At 43.2% G+C, this 20,016-nt stretch overlaps 1 protein-coding gene across 1 annotated transcript in view; it reads right to left on the bottom strand.

Annotated features, from left to right (window-relative positions):
* The window catches only part of LOC139365226 (meteorin-like protein), a 32,266-nt gene extending 23,673 nt beyond the window's left edge, over positions 1-8,593 (bottom strand). The window contains exon 1 of the mRNA XM_071102725.1: positions 8,240-8,593. Coding sequence (XP_070958826.1) covers positions 8,240-8,535 — 296 coding nt within the window. The 5' untranslated portion in view covers positions 8,536-8,593. The remainder of the gene's footprint in view (positions 1-8,239) is intronic.
* Positions 8,594-20,016: the final 11,423 nt, after the last annotated feature.

Raw genomic sequence — 20,016 nt, 5'->3', positions numbered from 1 at the left:
CTAAAGTAGTGCACTATAGAGGGAATAGGGCTCTGGTCTAAAGTAGTGCTCTATATAGGGAATAGGGCTCTGGTCTAAAGTAGTGCACTATATAGGGAATAGGGCTCTGGTCTAAAGTAGTGCACTATATAGGGAATAGATGAAGTGTGTGTGTTGCCAGGTGGTGGTGGTTTAATACACTTAGACAAAGCGTTAAGACTCCTGCGGCTCCGTGCGCTGCACACGGCCGGCAGCATGACCAGTCACGAGCCACCCTGCCTCGACATGGCTCAACTGACCTCAGCCCCAACACACACGTCTTATGGCACATTGTTCCTTCTGGGCTCAGCGCTCTGGCAACAGACGACTGACTGCCTGGCAGGCTGCCTCAGGGTCGGAGAGAGGAGAGGGGGAGTCTAGAGACAGAACTGGATGAAGGGAGAGGAGAGAGGGGAGAGGAGAGGGGGAGTCTAGAGACAGAACTGGATGAAGGGAGAGGAGAGAGGAGAGGGGGAGTCTAGAGACAGAACTGGATGAAGGGAGAGGAGAGAGGGGAGGGGGAGTCTAGAGACAGAACTGGATGAAGGGAGAGGAGAGAGGGGAGAGGGGGAGTCTAGAGACAGAACTGGATGAAGAGAGAGGAGAGAGGAGAGGGGGAGTCTAGAGACAGAACTGGATGAAGGGAGAGGAGAGAGAGGAGAGAGGGGGAGTCTAGAGACAGAACTGGATGAAGAGAGAGGAGAGAGAGGGGAGAGGAGAGGGGGAGTCTAGAGACAGAACTGGATGAAGGGAGAGGAGCGAGAGGAGAGAGGAGAGGGGGAGTCTAGAGACAGAACTGGATGAAGGGAGAGGAGAGAGAGGAGAGAGGAGAGGGGGAGTCTAGAGACAGAACTGGATGAAGGGAGAGGAGAGAGAGGAGGGGGAGTCTAGAGACAGAACTGGATGAAGGGAGAGGAGAGAGAGGAGAGAGGGGGAGTCTAGAGACAGAACTGGATGAAGGGAGAGGAGAGAGGGGAGAGAGGGAGTCTAGAGACAGAACTGGATGAAGAGAGAGGAGAGAGAGGAGGGGGAGTCTAGAGACAGAACTGGATGAAGAGAGAGGAGAGAGGGGAGGGGGAGTCTAGAGACAGAACTGGATGAAGAGAGAGGAGAGAGAGGAGGGGGAGTCTAGAGACAGAACTGGATGAAGGGAGAGGAGAGAGAGGAGAGAGGGAGTCTAGAGACAGAACTGGATGAAGGGAGAGGAGAGAGGAGAGGGGGAGTCTAGAGACAGAACTGGATGAAGAGAGAGGAGAGAGAGGAGAGAGGGAGTCTAGAGACAGAACTGGATGAAGAGAGAGGAGAGAGAGGAGAGGGGGAGTCTAGAGACAGAACTGGATGAAGAGAGAGGAGAGAGAGGAGAGGGGGAGTCTAGAGACAGAACTGGATGAAGGGAGAGGAGAGAGGGGAGAGAGGGAGTCTAGAGACAGAACTGGATGAAGAGAGAGGAGAGAGGAGAGGGGGAGTCTAGAGACAGAACTGGATGAAGAGAGAGGAGAGAGAGGAGGGGGAGTCTAGAGACAGAACTGGATGAAGAGAGAGGAGAGAGGAGAGAGGAGGGGGAGTCTAGAGACAGAACTGGATGAAGGGAGAGGAGAGAGGAGAGGGGGAGTCTAGAGACAGAACTGGATGAAGGGAGAGGAGAGAGAGGAGGGGGAGTCTAGAGACAGAACTGGATGAAGAGAGAGGAGAGAGAGGAGAGGGGGAGTCTAGAGACAGAACTGGATGAAGAGAGAGGAGAGAGGAGCGGGGGAGTCTAGAGACAGAACTGGATGAAGGGAGAGGAGAGAGAGGAGAGAGGGAGTCTAGAGACAGAACTGGATGAAGGGAGAGGAGAGAGAGGAGGGGGAGTCTAGAGACAGAACTGGATGAAGGGAGAGGAGAGAGAGGAGAGAGGGGGAGTCTAGAGACAGAACTGGATGAAGGGAGAGGAGAGAGGGGAGAGAGGGAGTCTAGAGACAGAACTGGATGAAGAGAGAGGAGAGAGAGGAGGGGGAGTCTAGAGACAGAACTGGATGAAGGGAGAGGAGAGAGAGGAGAGAGGGGGAGTCTAGAGACAGAACTGGATGAAGGGAGAGGAGAGAGGGGAGAGAGGGAGTCTAGAGACAGAACTGGATGAAGAGAGAGGAGAGAGAGGAGGGGGAGTCTAGAGACAGAACTGGATGAAGAGAGAGGAGAGAGGGGAGGGGGAGTCTAGAGACAGAACTGGATGAAGAGAGAGGAGAGAGAGGAGGGGGAGTCTAGAGACAGAACTGGATGAAGGGAGAGGAGAGAGAGGAGAGAGGGAGTCTAGAGACAGAACTGGATGAAGGGAGAGGAGAGAGGAGAGGGGGAGTCTAGAGACAGAACTGGATGAAGAGAGAGGAGAGAGAGGAGAGAGGGAGTCTAGAGACAGAACTGGATGAAGAGAGAGGAGAGAGAGGAGAGGGGGAGTCTAGAGACAGAACTGGATGAAGGGAGAGGAGAGAGGGGAGAGAGGGAGTCTAGAGACAGAACTGGATGAAGAGAGAGGAGAGAGGAGAGGGGGAGTCTAGAGACAGAACTGGATGAAGAGAGAGGAGAGAGAGGAGGGGGAGTCTAGAGACAGAACTGGATGAAGAGAGAGGAGAGAGGAGAGAGGAGGGGGAGTCTAGAGACAGAACTGGATGAAGAGAGAGGAGAGAGAGGAGAGGGGGAGTCTAGAGACAGAACTGGATGAAGAGAGAGGAGAGAGGAGAGGGGGAGTCTAGAGACAGAACTGGATGAAGGGAGAGGAGAGAGGGGAGAGGGGGAGTCTAGAGACAGAACTGGATCAAGAGAGAGGAGAGAGGGGAGGGGGAGTCTAGAGACAGAACTGGATGAAGGGAGAGGAGAGGGACAGGCTACATCCCAAATTGCACCCTATTCCCTATATAGTGCCATAGGCCCTGGTCAAAGGTAGTAAACTGTATAGAGAATAGGATGTCATTTTGGACACAGTAGAGCTGATTTAGACAACCAACGGCAGCAACAGTAACCAGGCTGCCAGGAGCCTCTGCTGAATGCAGGTCAATCAGACAAACCTCCCCCTGCAGCCGGGACAAAGGGACTGGAAGAGACATGTCCAGGCAGCACTCTGGACAGGACTGACCCCCTGGCGCCAGACAGGCAGCACTCTGGACAGGACTGACCCCCTGGCGCCAGACACACAGCACCACCAAACCACTCACTATACATACACACAGTGACAGTCAGTGTCGAAAATGGAATTCTGTTCGCTATTTAGTGCACTAGTCATGACCAGGGCCCATAACCCTAATCCCTATATAGTGCACTAGACATGACCAGGGCCCACAGGGCTCTCTACAGGGAATAGGGAACCATTTGGGATGCTAACACAGAATGTAATGCATAATTGTTGAAGTCCTAGATTTGGCCCAAATCTGTAGCTCATATCATTCATAATCTGAAGTCCTAGACTTGGCCCAAATCTGTAGCTCATATCATTCATAATCTGAAGTCCTAGACTAGGCCCAAATCTGTCGCTCATATCATTCATAATCTGAAGTCCTAGACTAGGCCCAAATCTGTCGCTCATATCATTCATAATCTGAAGTCCTAGACTAGGCCCAAATCTGTCGTTCATATCATTCATAATCTGAAGTCCTAGACTAGGCCCAAATCTGTCGTTCATATCATTCATAATCTGAAGTCCTAGACTAGGCCCAAATCTGTCGTTCATATCATTCATAATCTGAAGTCCTAGACTAGGCCCAAATCTGTCGCTCATATCATTCATAATCTGAAGTCCTAGACTAGGCCCAAATCTGTCGCTCATATCATTCATAATCTGAAGTCCTAGACTAGGCCCAAATCTGTCGTTCATATCATTCATAATCTGAAGTCCTAGACTAGGCCCAAATCTGTCATTCATATAATTTATAATCTGAAGTCCTAGACTAGGCCCAAATCTGTTGCTCATATCATTCATAATCTGAAGTCCTAGACTAGGCCCAAATCTGTCATTCATATAATTTATAATCTGAAGTCCTAGACTAGGCCCAAATCTGTTGCTCATATCATTCATAATCTGAAGTCCTAGACTAGGCCCAAATCTGTCGTTCATATCATTCATAATCTGAAGTCCTAGACTAGGCCCAAATCTGTCGTTCAAAGCAAAGCCAAGCTATGAGGCAGGAAACGAGCAGCATACTTCTATTACCATATGGGTGCCATGCCAACAGCAACAGGCTGGTGGTTTGATGTTCTTGGTAGGAATGACCCAATTTAAAATGAAAACGAGATGGTGAAATATGAATAAGGCCCATTGATGTGAGGACCAGAGGAGAGCACATGTTGGTCATCATGACCCGACCAGCCTCTCCTCTCCTCAACACATTCTCTTTAATTAACTCAGTTGAACTCTTCCACCGTCTCTAGTCTGCATGTAATTAGAAGAGATTAGCTGAGAGGAGAGGTAATGAGCAACAGATTCCCTGGTACAGACTCAAAGTAACTGCTTGTCAAGACTACTCCTCGACTGGCTTAGAAGAGAAAACCACTTTCTCTTCATGCCACTGCACTTCACCCAATATATATTCACCCAATATATATTCACCCAATATATATTCACCCACTATATATTCACCCACTATATATTCACCCAATATATATTCATCCAATATATATTCACCCAATATATATTCACCCACTATATATTCACCCAATATATATTCACCCACTATATATTCACCCACTATATATTCACCCAATATATATTCACCCAATATATATTCACCCAATATATATTCACCCAATATATATTCACCCACTATATATTCACCCACTATATATTCACCCAATATATATTCACCCAATATATATTCACACAATATATATTCACCCAATATATATTCACCCAATATATATTCACCCACTATATATTCACCCAATATATATTCACCCAATATATATTCACCCACTATATATTCACCCAATATATATTCACCCAATTTCACCCACAAGGTTTCATTTATTTATTTCACCAGGTCGGCCAGTTGAGAACAAGTGCTCATTTACAAATGCGACCTGGCCAAGATAAAGCAAAGCAGTGAGACACAAACAACACAGAGTTACACATAAACAAATGCACAGTCAATTACACAATAGAAAAGTCTATATACAGTGGGTACAAATGAAGTAAGATTAGGGAGGTAAGGCAATAAATAGGCCATAGTGGTGAAATAATTACAATTTAGCAATTAAACACTGGAGTGATAGAGGTGCAGAAGATGAATGTGCAAGTAGAGATACTGGAATGACAGATGTGCAGGTAGAGATACTGGGGTGCAAAGGAGCAAAACAATAAATAACAATATGGGGATGAGGTAGTTGGATGGGATATTTACAGATGGACTACGTACAGGTGCAATGATCTGTAAGCTGCTCTGACAGCTGATGTTTAAGTTAGTGAGGGAGATATGAGTTTCCAGCATCAGTGATTTTTGCAATTCGTTCCAGTCATTGGCAGCAGAGAACTGGAAGGAAAGGAGGCCAAAGTAGGTGTTGGCTTTGGGGCTGACCAGTGAAATATACCTGTTGGAGCGCGTGCTCCGTTTGGGTGTTGCTATGGTGACCAGTGAGCTGAGATAAGGCAGGGCTTTACCTAGCAAATACCTATAGATGACCTGGAACCTGTGGTTTGGCGACGAATATGAAGTGAGGGCCAGCCAACGAGAGCATACAGGTCGCAGTGGTGGGTAGTATATGGGGCTTTAGTGACAAAACAGATGGCACTGTGATAGACTGCATCCAATTTGCTGAGTAGAGTGTTGGAGGCTATTTTGTAAATGACATCGCCGAAGTCAAGGATCGGTAGTATAGTCAGTTTTACGAGGGTATATTTGGCAGCGTGAGTGAAGGAGGCTTTGTTGCGAAATAGGAAGCTGATTCTAGATTTAATTTTGGATTGGAGATGCTTGATGTGAGTCTGGAAGGAGAGTTTACAGTCTAACCAGACACCTAGATATTTGTAGTTGTCATACAGAGTAGTAATGCTAGACCGGCGGGCAGGTGCGGGCAGCGATCGGTTGAATAGCATGCATTTAGTTTTACTTGCATTTAAGAGCAGTTGGAGGCCACAGAAGGAGAGTTGTATGGCATTGAAGCTCGTCTGGAGGTTTGTTAACACAGTGTCCAAAGAAGGGCCAGATGTATTCAGAATGGTGTCGTCTGCCTAGAGGTGGATCAGATGATCACCAGCAGCAAGAGCAACATCATTGATGTATACAGAGAAAAGAGTCGGCCCGAGAATTGAACCCTGTGGCACCCCCATAGAGACTGCCAGAGGTCTCGGACAACAGGCCCTCTGATATAACATACTGAACTGTGTCTGAGAAATAGTTGGTGAACCAGGCAAGGCAGTCATTTGAGAAACCAAGACTGTTGAGTCTGCCGATAAGAATGCTGTGATTGACAGAGTCGACAGCCCTGGCCAGGTCGATGAATATGGCTGCACAGTATTGTCCTTTATTGATGGTGGTTATGATATCGTTTAGGACCTTGAGTGTGGCTGAGGTGCACCCATGACCAGCTCGGAAATCAGATTGCATAGCGGAGAAGGTATGGTGGGATTTGAAATGGTCATTGATCTGTTTATTAACTTGGCTTTTGAAGACTTTAGAAAGGCAGGGCAGGATGGATATAGATCTATGACAGTTTGGGTCTAGAGTGTCTCTCCCTTTGAAGAGGGGGATGACCGCGGCAGATTTCCAATCTTTAGGGATCTCAGACGATATGAAAGAGAGGTTGAACAGGCAATTAATATTGGTTGCAACAATGGCAGCGGATAATTTTAGAAAGAGAGGGTCCAGATTGTATAACCCACTAGATTGTCTGTAATATATGATGTATAACCCACTAGATTGTCTGTAATATATGATGTATAACCCACTAGATTGTCTGTAATATATGATTTATAACCCTCTAGATTGTCTGTAATATATGATTTATAACCCTCTAGATTGTCTGTAATATATGATTTATAACCCTCTAGATTGTATGTAATAGATTATTTATGAAGACAAATAATGTTTTTACCTCTACAACATCAGCATTTATTTGTATTAATTTATTTAACTAGGCAAGTCCGTTAAGAACAAATTCTTATTTACAATGACGGCCTACCGCCAGCAGTAATTTAATACCTACATTGAGTATAATGTCATGTGTTGCTGCCTTGCTGTGTTGTTGTCTCTCTTTATGTACTGTTGTGTTGTCTCTCTTATCGTGATGTGTGTTTTGTCCTATATTTTAATTGAATTCATTTTTATTTTAATCCCAGCCCCCGTCCCCGCAGGAGGCATTTTGCCTTTTGGGAGGTCGTCATTGTAAGTAAGACTTTTTTTCTGAACTGACTTGCCTAGTTAAATAAATAAAGGTTAAACAAATAAAATATTAGAGGCATTCACGAAGTGTCAAACTTCACGAGGTGCCAAAATCAAGTATTAAAGCCTCTTACTATATCACTATTTAAGCCATGGTGTTGCTTCTAAAAAGAGTGACTCGAATTTTATAACAAGTGAAGGGAAGGAAGAACCGAAAGGGAAAAGTTGTGTGCTCAAGTTGAGATTTATAAATGTATACAAGGTAGGCTGTTATAGACGTTGTGAGGAGCCACCTCAAACTGTACTTTTACTGATGCGTCACTGTGTTTATTCATGAAACAATGTATACATTTCCATTTGATCATTGAACTGTATCAACATTAAACGTGATCCTAAGAGTGTTATTAGAACGCTTCGGTTGAAAAAAAAAGGGTACATTTCAGTTGAATATGAATGTTTTAAAAATATAATTAGATTTTGTTTTAAAGTAATAATCTCAAAACCATTATCATGTTGTAAACATAAAATAAAGAGAGATAAATCGCTTGGAGTCCTTGACAGAAGTCGCATTCCACAGACCTGACTCAAGGTGATCATTCAGTAAGAGGGAAAGATTTGTGTAATTCACCTCTCAGGAGAGAATGGATAACTCATTCTCTATTTAGTTTATTACATTATAACAATCTCTTCACCAGTCGGCCTTGGATATAAAAAAACACTGACGCATTCACCATTCTGTAACTTTAATTTCCACAAATCGAAGCATTCAAATCTAAATGGTAGCCTACAAATAGTTCGTCTGCACAGCTCCTTTTCAATTCGACCATTATGAACAAGCAGTTCATGAAATAATGAAAGTTACAAAGAAGAACTCTCACCTGCCCTTCCAACTACACTGATCGCTGGAGTATTGAGAGAACGCTATCCGACACAGCAGGAGGACCGATAACAAGTATGCTAAAATCGGTGTCAGCATGTTTAATCCCACCGCTGTTGCTCCGAGCGCAACACGTTCCTTCTTCTCAACTAAAACAACCAAATCCACCCGCGTAACTCCAACGACATAACGTCCCCATCGGTTCTGGTCGCCTGTTGAAATGTCTTCGAATGTTGTTTTCTTCCCATAAAAGCCAGTAGAACCGTGAAAAAAAAGCGTTATTTCAGTAAGAACCATCCACCGTATCGTAACCTACAACCGACAGCGGCTACTTGCATTCCTCTACTGGAAGTTCAGTGAGTGAATTTCTCCGAGGTCTTCTCACGTCACTCCCCTTCACCAAGCAGATCCGCACGCATGCGCAATGCCTTCTCGGCTAGATCTTGGAAGTTTGTTTCTATACTTACAAAATCTCACCGAGGCTAGTATCTACTTACTAGGAATTGATAAATGATACATTACAAAGTCTACAGTCGAAATAACCCGCCGGTGAAAGTTTGGGTAAATTGACTGAGTAATCTGTGGTTCATTAACTTTTCCTTTCCAAAAGTGCCCCTCGTCATTCCAATTCTACTTGATATTTGTTGTCAGTCATTCGTTATGATGACATATGTGGGTACAACCATATTGTTCTGTTACATTTGATGGACTGTCATATATATAGTCCTCTGGGAAGTTTTTATTTTGAAACAAGATATAAGTGTGTTTTTCCAACTGAACTAGACACACACACACAATCATATATATCTTTTTTTAACTGAAACCCGTTAGACAGGAAACTGGAGCTGTTTGAGACAAGGGAAACTGGAGCTGTTTGAGACAAGGGAAACTGGAGCTGTTTGAGAAAAGGGAAACTAGAGCTGTTTGAGAAAAGGGAAACTAGAGCTGTTTGAGACAAGGGAAACTAGAGCTGTTTGAGAAAAGGGAAACTAGAGCTGTTTGAGACAAGGGAAACTAGAGCTGTTTGAGAAAAGGGAAACTAGAGCTGTTTGAGACAAGGGAAACTAGAGCTTTTTGAGACAGGCACTTTTAATCTCTGATTTCTTTGGACATGTGTGTGTGGTTGTGTGTGTGTGTGTGTGTGTGTGTGTGTGTGTGTGTGTGTGTGTGTGTGTCCTCTATATTAACACAGTATTTGTATTGGTCTTGCTACATTGTTGCAGCATGTTGTCACTGACTAGACCCTAGCTGTTGTAATGTAATCATGATGCGTGTTGGGACACGCTGTCTGGGAGTCAACCCCACAACAATGACACCTGCCTCCACAGCCACACTGACACCTGTATAGCTTTAACAACTATTATGAATGTCTGAAACCGAGGTTAGAAAGAGTGAGAGACCGACATGTACAGTTGAAGTCGGGAAGTTTACATACACTTAGGTTGGAGTCATTAAAACTAGTTTTTCAACCACTCCACAAGTTTCTTGTTAACAAACTATAGTTTTGGCAAGTCGGTTAGGACCGACAAAAGTCATTTTTCCAACAATTGTTTACAGACAGATTATTTCACTTATAATTCGCTGTATCACAATTCCAGTGGGTCAGAAGTTTACATACACTAAGTTGACAGTGCCTTTAAACAGCTTGGAAAATTCCAGAAATTATGTCATGGCTTTAGAAGCTTCTGATAGGCCAATTGACATCATTTGAGTCAATTGGAGGTGTATCAGTGGATGTACTTCAAGGGCTACCTTCAAACTCAGTGCCTCTTTGCTTGACATCATGTGAAAATCGAAAGAAATCCGCCAAGACCTCCACAAGTAAGTCTGGTTCATCCTTGGGAGCAATTTCCAAATGCCTGAAGGTACCACGTTCATCTGTATAAACAATAGTACGCAAGTATAAACACCATGTGACCACGCAGCCGTCATACCGCTCAGGAAGGAGATGCGTTCTGTCTCCTAGAGATTAACGTACTTTGGTGCGAAAAGTGAAAATCAATCCCAGAACATCAAGGACCTTGTGAAGATGCTGGAGGAAACAGGTACAAAAGTATCTATATCCACAGTAAAACAAGTACTATATCGACATAACCTGAAAGGCCGCTCAGCAAGGAAGAAGCCACTGCTCCAAAGCCGCCATAAAAAAGCCGGACTACGGTTTGAAACTGCACATGGGGACAAAGATCGTACTTTTTGGAGAAATGTCCTCTGGTCTGATGAAACAAAAATAGAACTGTTTGGCCATAATGACCATTGTTATGTTTGGAGGAAAAAGGGGGAGGCTTGCAAGCCAAAGAACACCATCCCAACTGTGAAGCATGGGGGTAGAAGCATCATGTTGTAAGGGGGGCTTTGCTGCAGGAGGGACTGGTACACTTCACAAAATAGATGGCATCATGAGGCAGGAAAATTATGTGGATATATTGAAGCAACATCTCAAGACATCAGTCAGGAAGTTTAAGCTTGGTTGGAAATGGGTCTTCCAAATGGACCATGACCCCAAGCATACTTCCAACGATGTGGCAAAATAGCTTACGGACAACAAAGTCAAGGTATTGGAGTGGTCATCACAAAGCCCTGACCTCAATTCCATAGAAAATTTGTGAGCAGAACTGAAAAAGCATGTGCGAGCAAGAAGGCTTACAAACCTGACTCAGTTCTACCAGCTCTGTCAGGCGGAATGGGCCAAAATTCACCCAACTTATTGTGGGAAGCTTGTTGAAGGCTACCCAAAACGTTTGACCCAAGTTAAACAATAACAATAAACAATATAAAGGCAATGCTACCAAATACTAATTGAGTGTATGTAAACTTCTGACCCACTGGGAATGTGATGAATGAAATAAAAGCTGAAATAAATCATTCTCTCAACTATTATTCTGACATTTCACATTCTTAAAATAAAGTGGTGATCCTAACTGACCTAAGACAGGGAATTTTTACTAGGATTAAATGTCAGGAATTGTGAAAAACAGAGTTTAAATGTATTTGGCTAAGGTGTATGTAAACTTCCGATTTCAACTGTATATATCAATGAATTGGCGAGGGCACTAAACAGTCTGCAGCACCCGGCCTCACCCTATTAGAATCTGAAGTTAAATGTCTGCTGTTTGCTGATGATCTGGTGCTTCTGTCCCCAACCAAGGAGGGCCAACAGCAGCACCTATATATTCTGCACAGATTCTGTCAGACCTGGGCCCTGACAGTAAATCTCAGTAAGACAAAAATAATGGTGTTCCAAAAAAGTCCAGTTGCCAGGACGACAAATACAAATTCCATCTAGACAAAGTTGCCCTAGAACACATGAAAAACGATACAAACCTCGGCCTAAACATCAGCATCACAGGTAACTTCCACAAAGCTGTGAACAATCTGAGAGGCAAGGCAAGAAGGGCATTCTATGCCATCAAAAGGAACATAAAATTCGACATACCAATTATGATCTGGTTAAAAACACTTGAATCAGTTATAGAACCTATTATCCTTTATGGTTGTGAAGTCTGGGGTCCGCTCACCAACCAACAATTCACTAAATGGGACAGACACTAAACTGAGACTCTGCATATTGAAATGCAAAAACGTCCCCTGTGTAAAACACCAAATAATGCATGCAGAGCAGAATTAGGCCGATACCGACTAATTAACAAAATCCAGAAAAGAGCTGTTCATTTCTACAACCACCTAATAGGAAGCGATTCCCAAAACTTCCTTAACAAAGCCATCACCTACAGAGAGTTGAACCTGGAGAAGAGTCCCCTAAGCAAGCTGGTCCTGGGGCTCTGTTCACAAACACAAACACACCCCACAGAGCCCCATGACAGCAGCACAATTAGACCCAACCAAATCATGAGAAAACTAAAAGATAATTACTTGACACATTGAAAAGAATTAACAAAAAAAACTGAGCAAACTAGAATGTTATTCGGCCCTAAACAGAGAGTTCACTGTGGCAGAATACCTGACCACTGTGACTGAGCCAAACTTAAGGAAAGCTATGTACAGAGTCAGGGAGCAGAGCCCTGCAATTGAGAGAGGCCGCCGTAGGCAGAACTGGCTCTCAAGAGAAGACAGGCTATGTGCTCACTGCCCACAAAATGAGGTGGAAACTGAGCTGCACTTCCTAACCTCCTGCCAAGTGTATGACCATATTAGAGAGACATATTTCTCTCAGATTACACAGATCCACAAAGAAATTCAAAAACAAACACAATGTTGAAAAATTCACATATTTATTGGATGAAATACCACAGTGTGGCATCACAGTGTGACATCACAGTGTGACATCACAGCAGCAAGATTTGTGAGCTGTTGACACAAGAAACCAGTGAAGAACAAACACCATTGTAAATACAACCCATATTTATGTTGATTTATTTTCCCTTTTGTACTTTAACTATTTGTACATCGTTACAGCATATATATATATGTATATATGTATATAGACATACTATGACATTCGCAATGTCTTCATTCCTTTGGAGCTTCTGTGAGTGTAATGTTTACTGTTCATTTTTATTGTTTATGTCACATTTGTTTATTATCTATTCCACTTGCTTTGGCAATGTTAACATATGTTACCCATGCCAATAAAGACCTCTGAATTGAATTTCATAGAGAGAGAGCTAAATCCCCTACAACCCATTACCTGTCCAATCCACCATACATTTTACAACTGTGGGCAATTTGTCCCCCTGTGACTTCCTCTCTAAATCTTTTATAATGCCTAATTGCTGCACAACCTAAAACGTTTACAGTTGTTGTTGTTGTTTTATAGTGGGACAGTAGTTAGTTGTTTTAAAGTGGGACAGTAGTTAGTTGTTTTAAAGTGGGACAGTTGGTTTATAGTGGGACAGTAGTTAGTTGTTTTAAAGTGGGACAGTTGGTTTATAGTGGGACAGTAGTTAGTTGTTTTAAAGTGGGACAGTTGGTTTAAAGTGGGACAGTAGTTAGTTGTTTTAAAGTGGGACAGTTGGTTTAAAGTGGGACATTAGTTAGTTGTTTTAAAGTGGGACAGTAGTTAGTTGTTTTAAAGTGAGACAGTAGTTAGTTGGTTTAAAGTGGGACAGTAGTTAGTTGTTTTAAAGTGGGACAGTTGGTTTAAAGTGGGACAGTAGTTAGTGGTTTTAAAGTGGGACAGTAGTTAGTGGTTTTAAAGTGAGACAGTAGTTAGTTGGTTTAAAGTGGGACAGTAGTTAGTTGTTTTAAAGTGGGACAGTTGGTTTAAAGTGGGACAGTAGTTAGTGGTTTTAAAGTGGGACAGTAGTTAGTTGTTTTAAAGTGGGACAGTTGGTTTAAAGTGGGACATTAGTTAGTTGTTTTAAAGTGGGACAGTAGTTAGTTGTTTTAAAGTGAGACAGTTGGTTTAAAGTGGGACAGTAGTTAGTGGTTTTAAAGTGGGGCAGTAGTTAGTTGTTTTAAAGTGGGGCAGTAGTTAGTTGTTTTATAGTGGGGCAGTAGTTAGTTGTTTTAAAGTGGGACAGTAGTTAGTTGGTTTAAAGTGGGGCAGTAGTTAGTTGTTTTAAAGAGGGACAGTAGTTAGTTGGTTTATAGTGGGGCAGTAGTTAGTTGTTTTAAAGTGGGACAGTAGTTAGTTGTTTTAAAGTGGGACAGTAGTTAGTTGGTTTAAAGTGGGGCAGTAGTTAGTTGTTTTAAAGTGGGACAGTTGGTTTAAAGTGGGACAGTAGTTAGTTGGTTTAAAGTGAGGCAGTAGTTAGTTGGTTTAAAGTGGGGCAGTAGTTAGTGGTTTTAAAGTGGGGCAGTAGTTAGTGGTTTTAAAGTGGGGCCGTCCTCCTCTTGTCTTGTTATTCCAGTTGTGTTATCTCCAGTCAGTTCCCTGTGTTTGTTTTTGTCTTTTTCTTTTGACTGACTGACGTACTCCGAACCCTCACCTGTCACATATCTCAAACAGGGAAAAGGAGAGGGAGTGAGGGGGAAGGGGGGGAGAAAGAAATAAGGAAGGGGGAGAGAGAGGGAAGGAGGGGGAGAGAGAGGGAAGGAGGGGGAGAGAGGGGAGAGTGGGGAAGGAGGAGAGAGAGGGAATGAGGGAGAGAGGAGGAGAGAGAGGGAAGGAGTGGGAAGGAGGGGAGAAAGACGGAAGGAGAGGGAGAGAGGGGGAAGGAGGGGAGAGAGAGGAAAGGAGGGGAGAGAGAGGAAAAAACAAAAACCAAGAAGGATAAGTACGCACAGAAAGATAACTAGTTAATGACTACCTGTTGGTGGTTGTAGACTGAAACTTGTCAGAGCAGCACAGATGTCCTATTGAGTAGTGATGAGGGATACATGAGAAGGTAGGCATGTTTTGGTAAATATGATGTAGCCTGGACAGGAAAGGGGGGAAGACAATGTAGTTCTGACTAGCTGTGAGTAGTGAGAGGGGGGGGGGAGAGGGGGAACAGATCAGTTTGGAGGAGGTGTGAGAGAGAGGGAAAGAGAAAAGAGAGGAAGGACAGAGCGAGATTGTGGAAAGAGTGAGGGAGAGGACAGAGAGAGAGAGGGGAGGGGACGGAGAGAGAGGGGAGGGGACGGAGAGAGAGGGGCGGGACGGAGAGAGAGAGGGGAGAGAGAGAGGACAGAGAGAGAGAGGGGAGGGACGGAGAGAGAGAGGATAGAGAGAGAGGGGAGTAGAAAAAGAGAGCGAGAGAGAGGGGGGAGAGAGTGGGAGAGAAGGAGAGAGGGGAGAGAGAGAGGGGGACAGAGAGAGAGAGAGAGAGAGGGGACAGAGAGAGAGAGGGGGGCAGAGAGAGAGAGAGGGGAGGTTGTTATTTCAGAGTAGCTGTTGTTGTCCTGAATGATGTGTCTGTCTCCTGCTGTGACTCTGTGAGCCAAGCTGAGAAAGCACCAGTAAACGGGATTGCACTGCTGGCAGGATGTGATTATGTGTGTGTGTGTGTGTGTGTGTGTGTGTGTGTGTGTGTGTGTGTGTGTGTGTGTGTGTGTGTGTGTGTGTGTGTGTGTGTGTGTGTTCTGTCATCGCCTATCCTCAAACACCTCAACGTTACGAGAAGAAGTAGCGTTTCTGGTTTCTCCCGGACAGTTCACTGTATATTGTGAAATGAGAAAACAATAGTGTGTGTTTGTGTCTGTGTGCTTGTGTCTGTGTGTCTGTCTATGTGGTTGTGTGTGTGTATGTGTGTCTGTGTGCTTGTGTCTGTGTGTCTGTCTATGTGGTTGTGTGTGTGTGTGTGTGTGTGTGTGTGTGTGTGTGTGTGTGTGTGTGTGTGTGTGTGTGTGGTTGTGTGTGTGTGTGTGTGTGTGTGTGTGTGTGTGTGTGTGTGTGTGTGTGAGAAAGAAGCACTTGAATTCCAGTGAAATAATAATCAGATTGTCTTCTGTTTGTTCAGCTCCAGAGCCTTCAGAAAGTATTCACACCCCTTCACCTATTCCACATTGTGTTACAGCCTGAATTTAAAATGGATTACATTAAAAACATTTGTGTCACTGGCCCTAGACACAATACCCAATCATGTCAAAATAGAATAATGTATTTACATATATAAATTAATAACAAATGAAAAGCTGAAATGTCTTGAGTCAATAAGTATTCAACCCCTTTTGTTATAGCAAAGCCTCAATAAATTCAGAATTCAAAATGTGCTCATTAACAAGTCACATAATACAATGGCTTGCGAAAGTATTCAACCCCCTTGGCATTTTTCCTATTTTGTTGCCTTACAATCCGTTTGTATCATTTGATTTACACAACACTTTGCCAATGCAAAATACTTTTTATTGTGAAACTTTGACAATTTGACAAATAAACTGAAAACTTGAGCGTGCATAACTATTCACCCCCCCAAAGTCAATACTTTGTAGAGACACCTTTCGCAGCAATTACAGCTGCAAGTCTCTTGGGGGTATGTCTCAATAAACTTGGCACATCTAGCCACTGGGATTTTTGCCCATTCTTCAAGGCAAAACTGCTCCAGCTCCTTCAAGTTGGATGGGTTCCGCTGGTGTACAGCAATCTTTATGTTGTAAAAAGACTGAAACAGGTTTCCATCAAGAATTTCCCTGTATTTAGCACCATCCATCATTCCTTCAATTCTGACCAGTTTCCCAGTCTCTGCCGATGAAAAACATCCCCACATGCTGCCACCGCCCTGCCTCACTGTGGGGATGTGGTTCTCAGGGTGATGAGAGATGTTTGGTTTGCGCCAGACATAGCGTTTTCCTTGATGGCCAAAAAGCTCAATGTTAGTCTCATCTGACCAGAGTCTCCCACATGCCTTCTGGCATTTTTTCTTTAAGCAATTGCTTTTTTTCTGGCCACTCTTCCGTAAAGCCCAGCTCTGTGGAGTGTACAGCTTAAAGTGGTCCTATGGACAGATACTCCAATCTCCGCTGTGAAGCTTTGCAGCTCCTTCAGGGTTATCTTTAGTCTCTTTGTTGCCTCTCTGATTAATGCCCTCCTTGCCTGGTCTGTGAGTTTTGGTGGGCGGCCCTCTCTTGCCAGGTTTGTTGTGGTTCCATATTCTTAAAATGTTCAAATAATAGATTTAATGGTGCCCTGTGGGATGTTCAAAGTTAATTATATTTTTTTATAACCCAACCCTGATCTGTAGTTCTCCACAACTTTGTCCCTGACCTGTTTGGAGAGCTCCTTGGTCTTCATGGTGCCGCTTGCTTTGGTGGTGCCCCTTGCTTAGTGGTATTGCAGACTCTGGGGCCTTTCAGAACAGGTATATATATACTGAGATCATGTGACAGATCATGTGACACTTAGATTGTACACAGGTGGACTGTAACTAATTCTGTGACTTCTGAAGGTAATTAGCTGCACCAGATCTTATTAAGGGGCTTCACAGCAAAGGGGGTGAATACATACACACAAACTTTTTATTTTTTAAATTTCACTTCACCAATTTGGACTATTTTGTGTCCATTACATGAAATCGAAATAAAAAATCAATTTAAATTACAGGTTGTAAGGCAATAAAAGAGATAAAACGCCATGGGGGATGAATACTTTTACAAGGACCTGTACATTTCATGGGCTCACTTTTTGTGCAATAATAGTGTTTAATAACATTATTTTTTAATGACTATCTCATCTCTGTTCCCCACACATACAATTATCTGTAAGGTCCTGAATTTACAACCCAGATTAAAACCACAAACACCAGGGAGCTTTTCAAATGACTCACAAAGAAGGGCACCTATTGGTAGATGGGTGAAAATAAAGTAGACATTGAATATCTCTTTGAGCATGGTGAAGTTTTTAATTACACTTTGGATGGTGTATCGATATACCCAGTCACTGCAAAGATACAGGTGTCCTTCCTGCCGGATAGGATGGAAACCACTCAGGGATTTCACAATGAGGCCAATGGTGACTTTAAAAAGAGGTGCAGAGTTTAATGGCTGTGAGAGGAGAAAACGGAGGATGGATCAGACAGAGTGAAAAGAAGGAAGTCTGTACAGAATAAAACTATTCATCCTGTTTGCAACAAAGCACTAAAGTAATACTGCAAAACAAGTGGCAAAGCAATTCACTTTTTGTCCTGAATACAAAGTGTTATCTTTGGGGCAAAACCAATACAACACATTACTGAGTACCACTCTCCATATTTTCAAGCATAGGGATAGCTGCATCATGTTATGGGTATGCTTGTAATCGTTAAGGACTTGGGAGTTTTTTAGGATGAGAAATGAATGGAATGGAGCTAAACACAGACATCTACTTGAAAATCTATGACAAGACCTGAAAATGGTCGTCTAGCAATGATTAACAATTTGAAAAGAGCTTGAAGAATTTTGGAAAGTTTAACGTGCAAATGTTGCACCATCCAGGTGTAAAAAGCACTTACAGACTTACCCAGAAAGACTCACAGCTGTAATAGTTGCCAATGGTGCTTTTACAAAGTATTGACTCGGATGTGAATACTTATGTAAATGAGGTATTTCTGTATTACATTTTACAACAATTTTATAAAAACATGTTTTCGCTTTGTCATTATGGGGTATTGTGTGTAGATGCATGAGAAAAACATATAATTAATCAATTTAGAATTTAAGGCTGGAAAACAGCAACATTTGGAAGAAGTTAAGGGGTATGGATACTTTTTGAAGGCACTGTATATCTGCTGAGAGCCAATATTGATTAATAGGGCTCGGATCCCGCTAGTCGGATCAAAATCAATAACATCCGGTGAAGCTGGAGCGCGCCAAATTCAAATGACAAAATTGTAATATTAAACATTCATGAATATACAAGTGTCTTACATCATTTAAAAGCGTAACTTCTTGTTAATCCAACCACGTTGTCAGATTTCAAAAAGGCTTTACGGCGAAAGCATACCATGCAATTATCTGAGGACAGCACCCCACTTCAAAATACTTTTCCAAACCACTACAGGCGTCACAAAATCACAAATAGCGATAAAATAAATCACTTACCTTTGAAGATCTTCCTCTGTTTGCAATCCCAAGGGTCCCAGCTAAACAACAAATGGTTGTTTTGTTCAACAAAATCCTTCTTTATATCCCAAAATTGTCAGTTTAGTTGGCGCGCTTGTTTCAGTAATCCACTCGTTCAACATGCATACAGTACAAACAAATCCAAAAAGTTACAGGTAAGTTCATCCAAACAAGTCAAATTATATTTCTAATTAATCCTCAGGTACTCTAATATCTAAATAAACGATAAAATTGAAGACGGAGAATAGTATGTTCAATAGGGACGATAAATAACGAAGAGTGAGACGCACTTCATTCACACGCGCAACAAGACACTTTTCTAATGTGAGACACATTGGAAAAACTACAACTACTCCTTTGTTTTTCAAAAAACAAGCCTGAAACCCTTTCTAAAGACTGTTGACATCTAGTGGAAGCCATAGGAACTGCAATCTGGGTATTTTTTATTTGTATATCTAGCATTGAAATGGCCTGTGACCTCAACAACAACAAAATTCAGAATGGATTTTCCTTTGGTTTTTGCCTGCCATATCAGTTCTGTTATACTCACAGACATTTTTTAAACACTGTTAGAAACTTCAGAGTGTTCTATCCAATGCTACCAATGCTAATTATATGCATATCCTAGCTTGTGGGCCTGAGTAACAGGCAGTTTACTTTGGGCACGTCATTCATCCAAACTTCTGAACACTGCGCCCTAGCCCTAAGAGGGTTTACCCAGATCAGGACTGGTAGTGAGATGAGGATTTTTTACTCTACTCTACTCTACTCTACTCTACTCTACTCTACTCTACTCTAACCCCCCAGGTTGATGAACAACAACAGGTGTATTGCTGTAGGCTCACCCTTGTAACACCTAACAGTGCTTTATCTCCAGAGTAAGTCCATAGTTTCATTAAGTCTTATCTCTGACAGATAGACTGGAATCCTCAAGCATGTCAATAACTCTGTGGTTTGTGGCACTCAGAAGATAGAAGATAGTTTGTGCGTGCTTTCGTGTGTACGTGCATGTGTGTGTGTTCTGGAATGCACTCATAAGATAGAGCAAGACTGATATAACAGGGAGGGATGGAGGGAGGAGGGAGGGAGGAGGGCAGACAAACAGACAGACAGGGAGGGAGGAGGGCAGACAAACAGACAGGCAGGCAGACAGACAGGGAGGGAGGAGGGCAGACAAACAGACAGACAGGCAGACAGACAGGGAGGGAGGAGGCTGGACAAACAGACAGACAGGCAGACAGACAGGGAGGGAGGAGGGCAGACAAACAGACAGGCAGGCAGGCAGACAGGGAGGGAGGAGGGCAGACAAACAGACAGGCAGGCAGACCGACAGGGAGGGAGGAGGGCAGACAGACAGAC

Source organism: Oncorhynchus clarkii, chromosome 13 (assembly GCF_045791955.1).
Source record: "Oncorhynchus clarkii lewisi isolate Uvic-CL-2024 chromosome 13, UVic_Ocla_1.0, whole genome shotgun sequence".
Classification (NCBI taxonomy): Eukaryota; Metazoa; Chordata; class Actinopteri; order Salmoniformes; family Salmonidae; genus Oncorhynchus; species Oncorhynchus clarkii.
The sequence above is the reverse complement of the archived record's forward strand: the minus strand, read 5'-3'. Positions and strand labels throughout refer to the sequence as shown.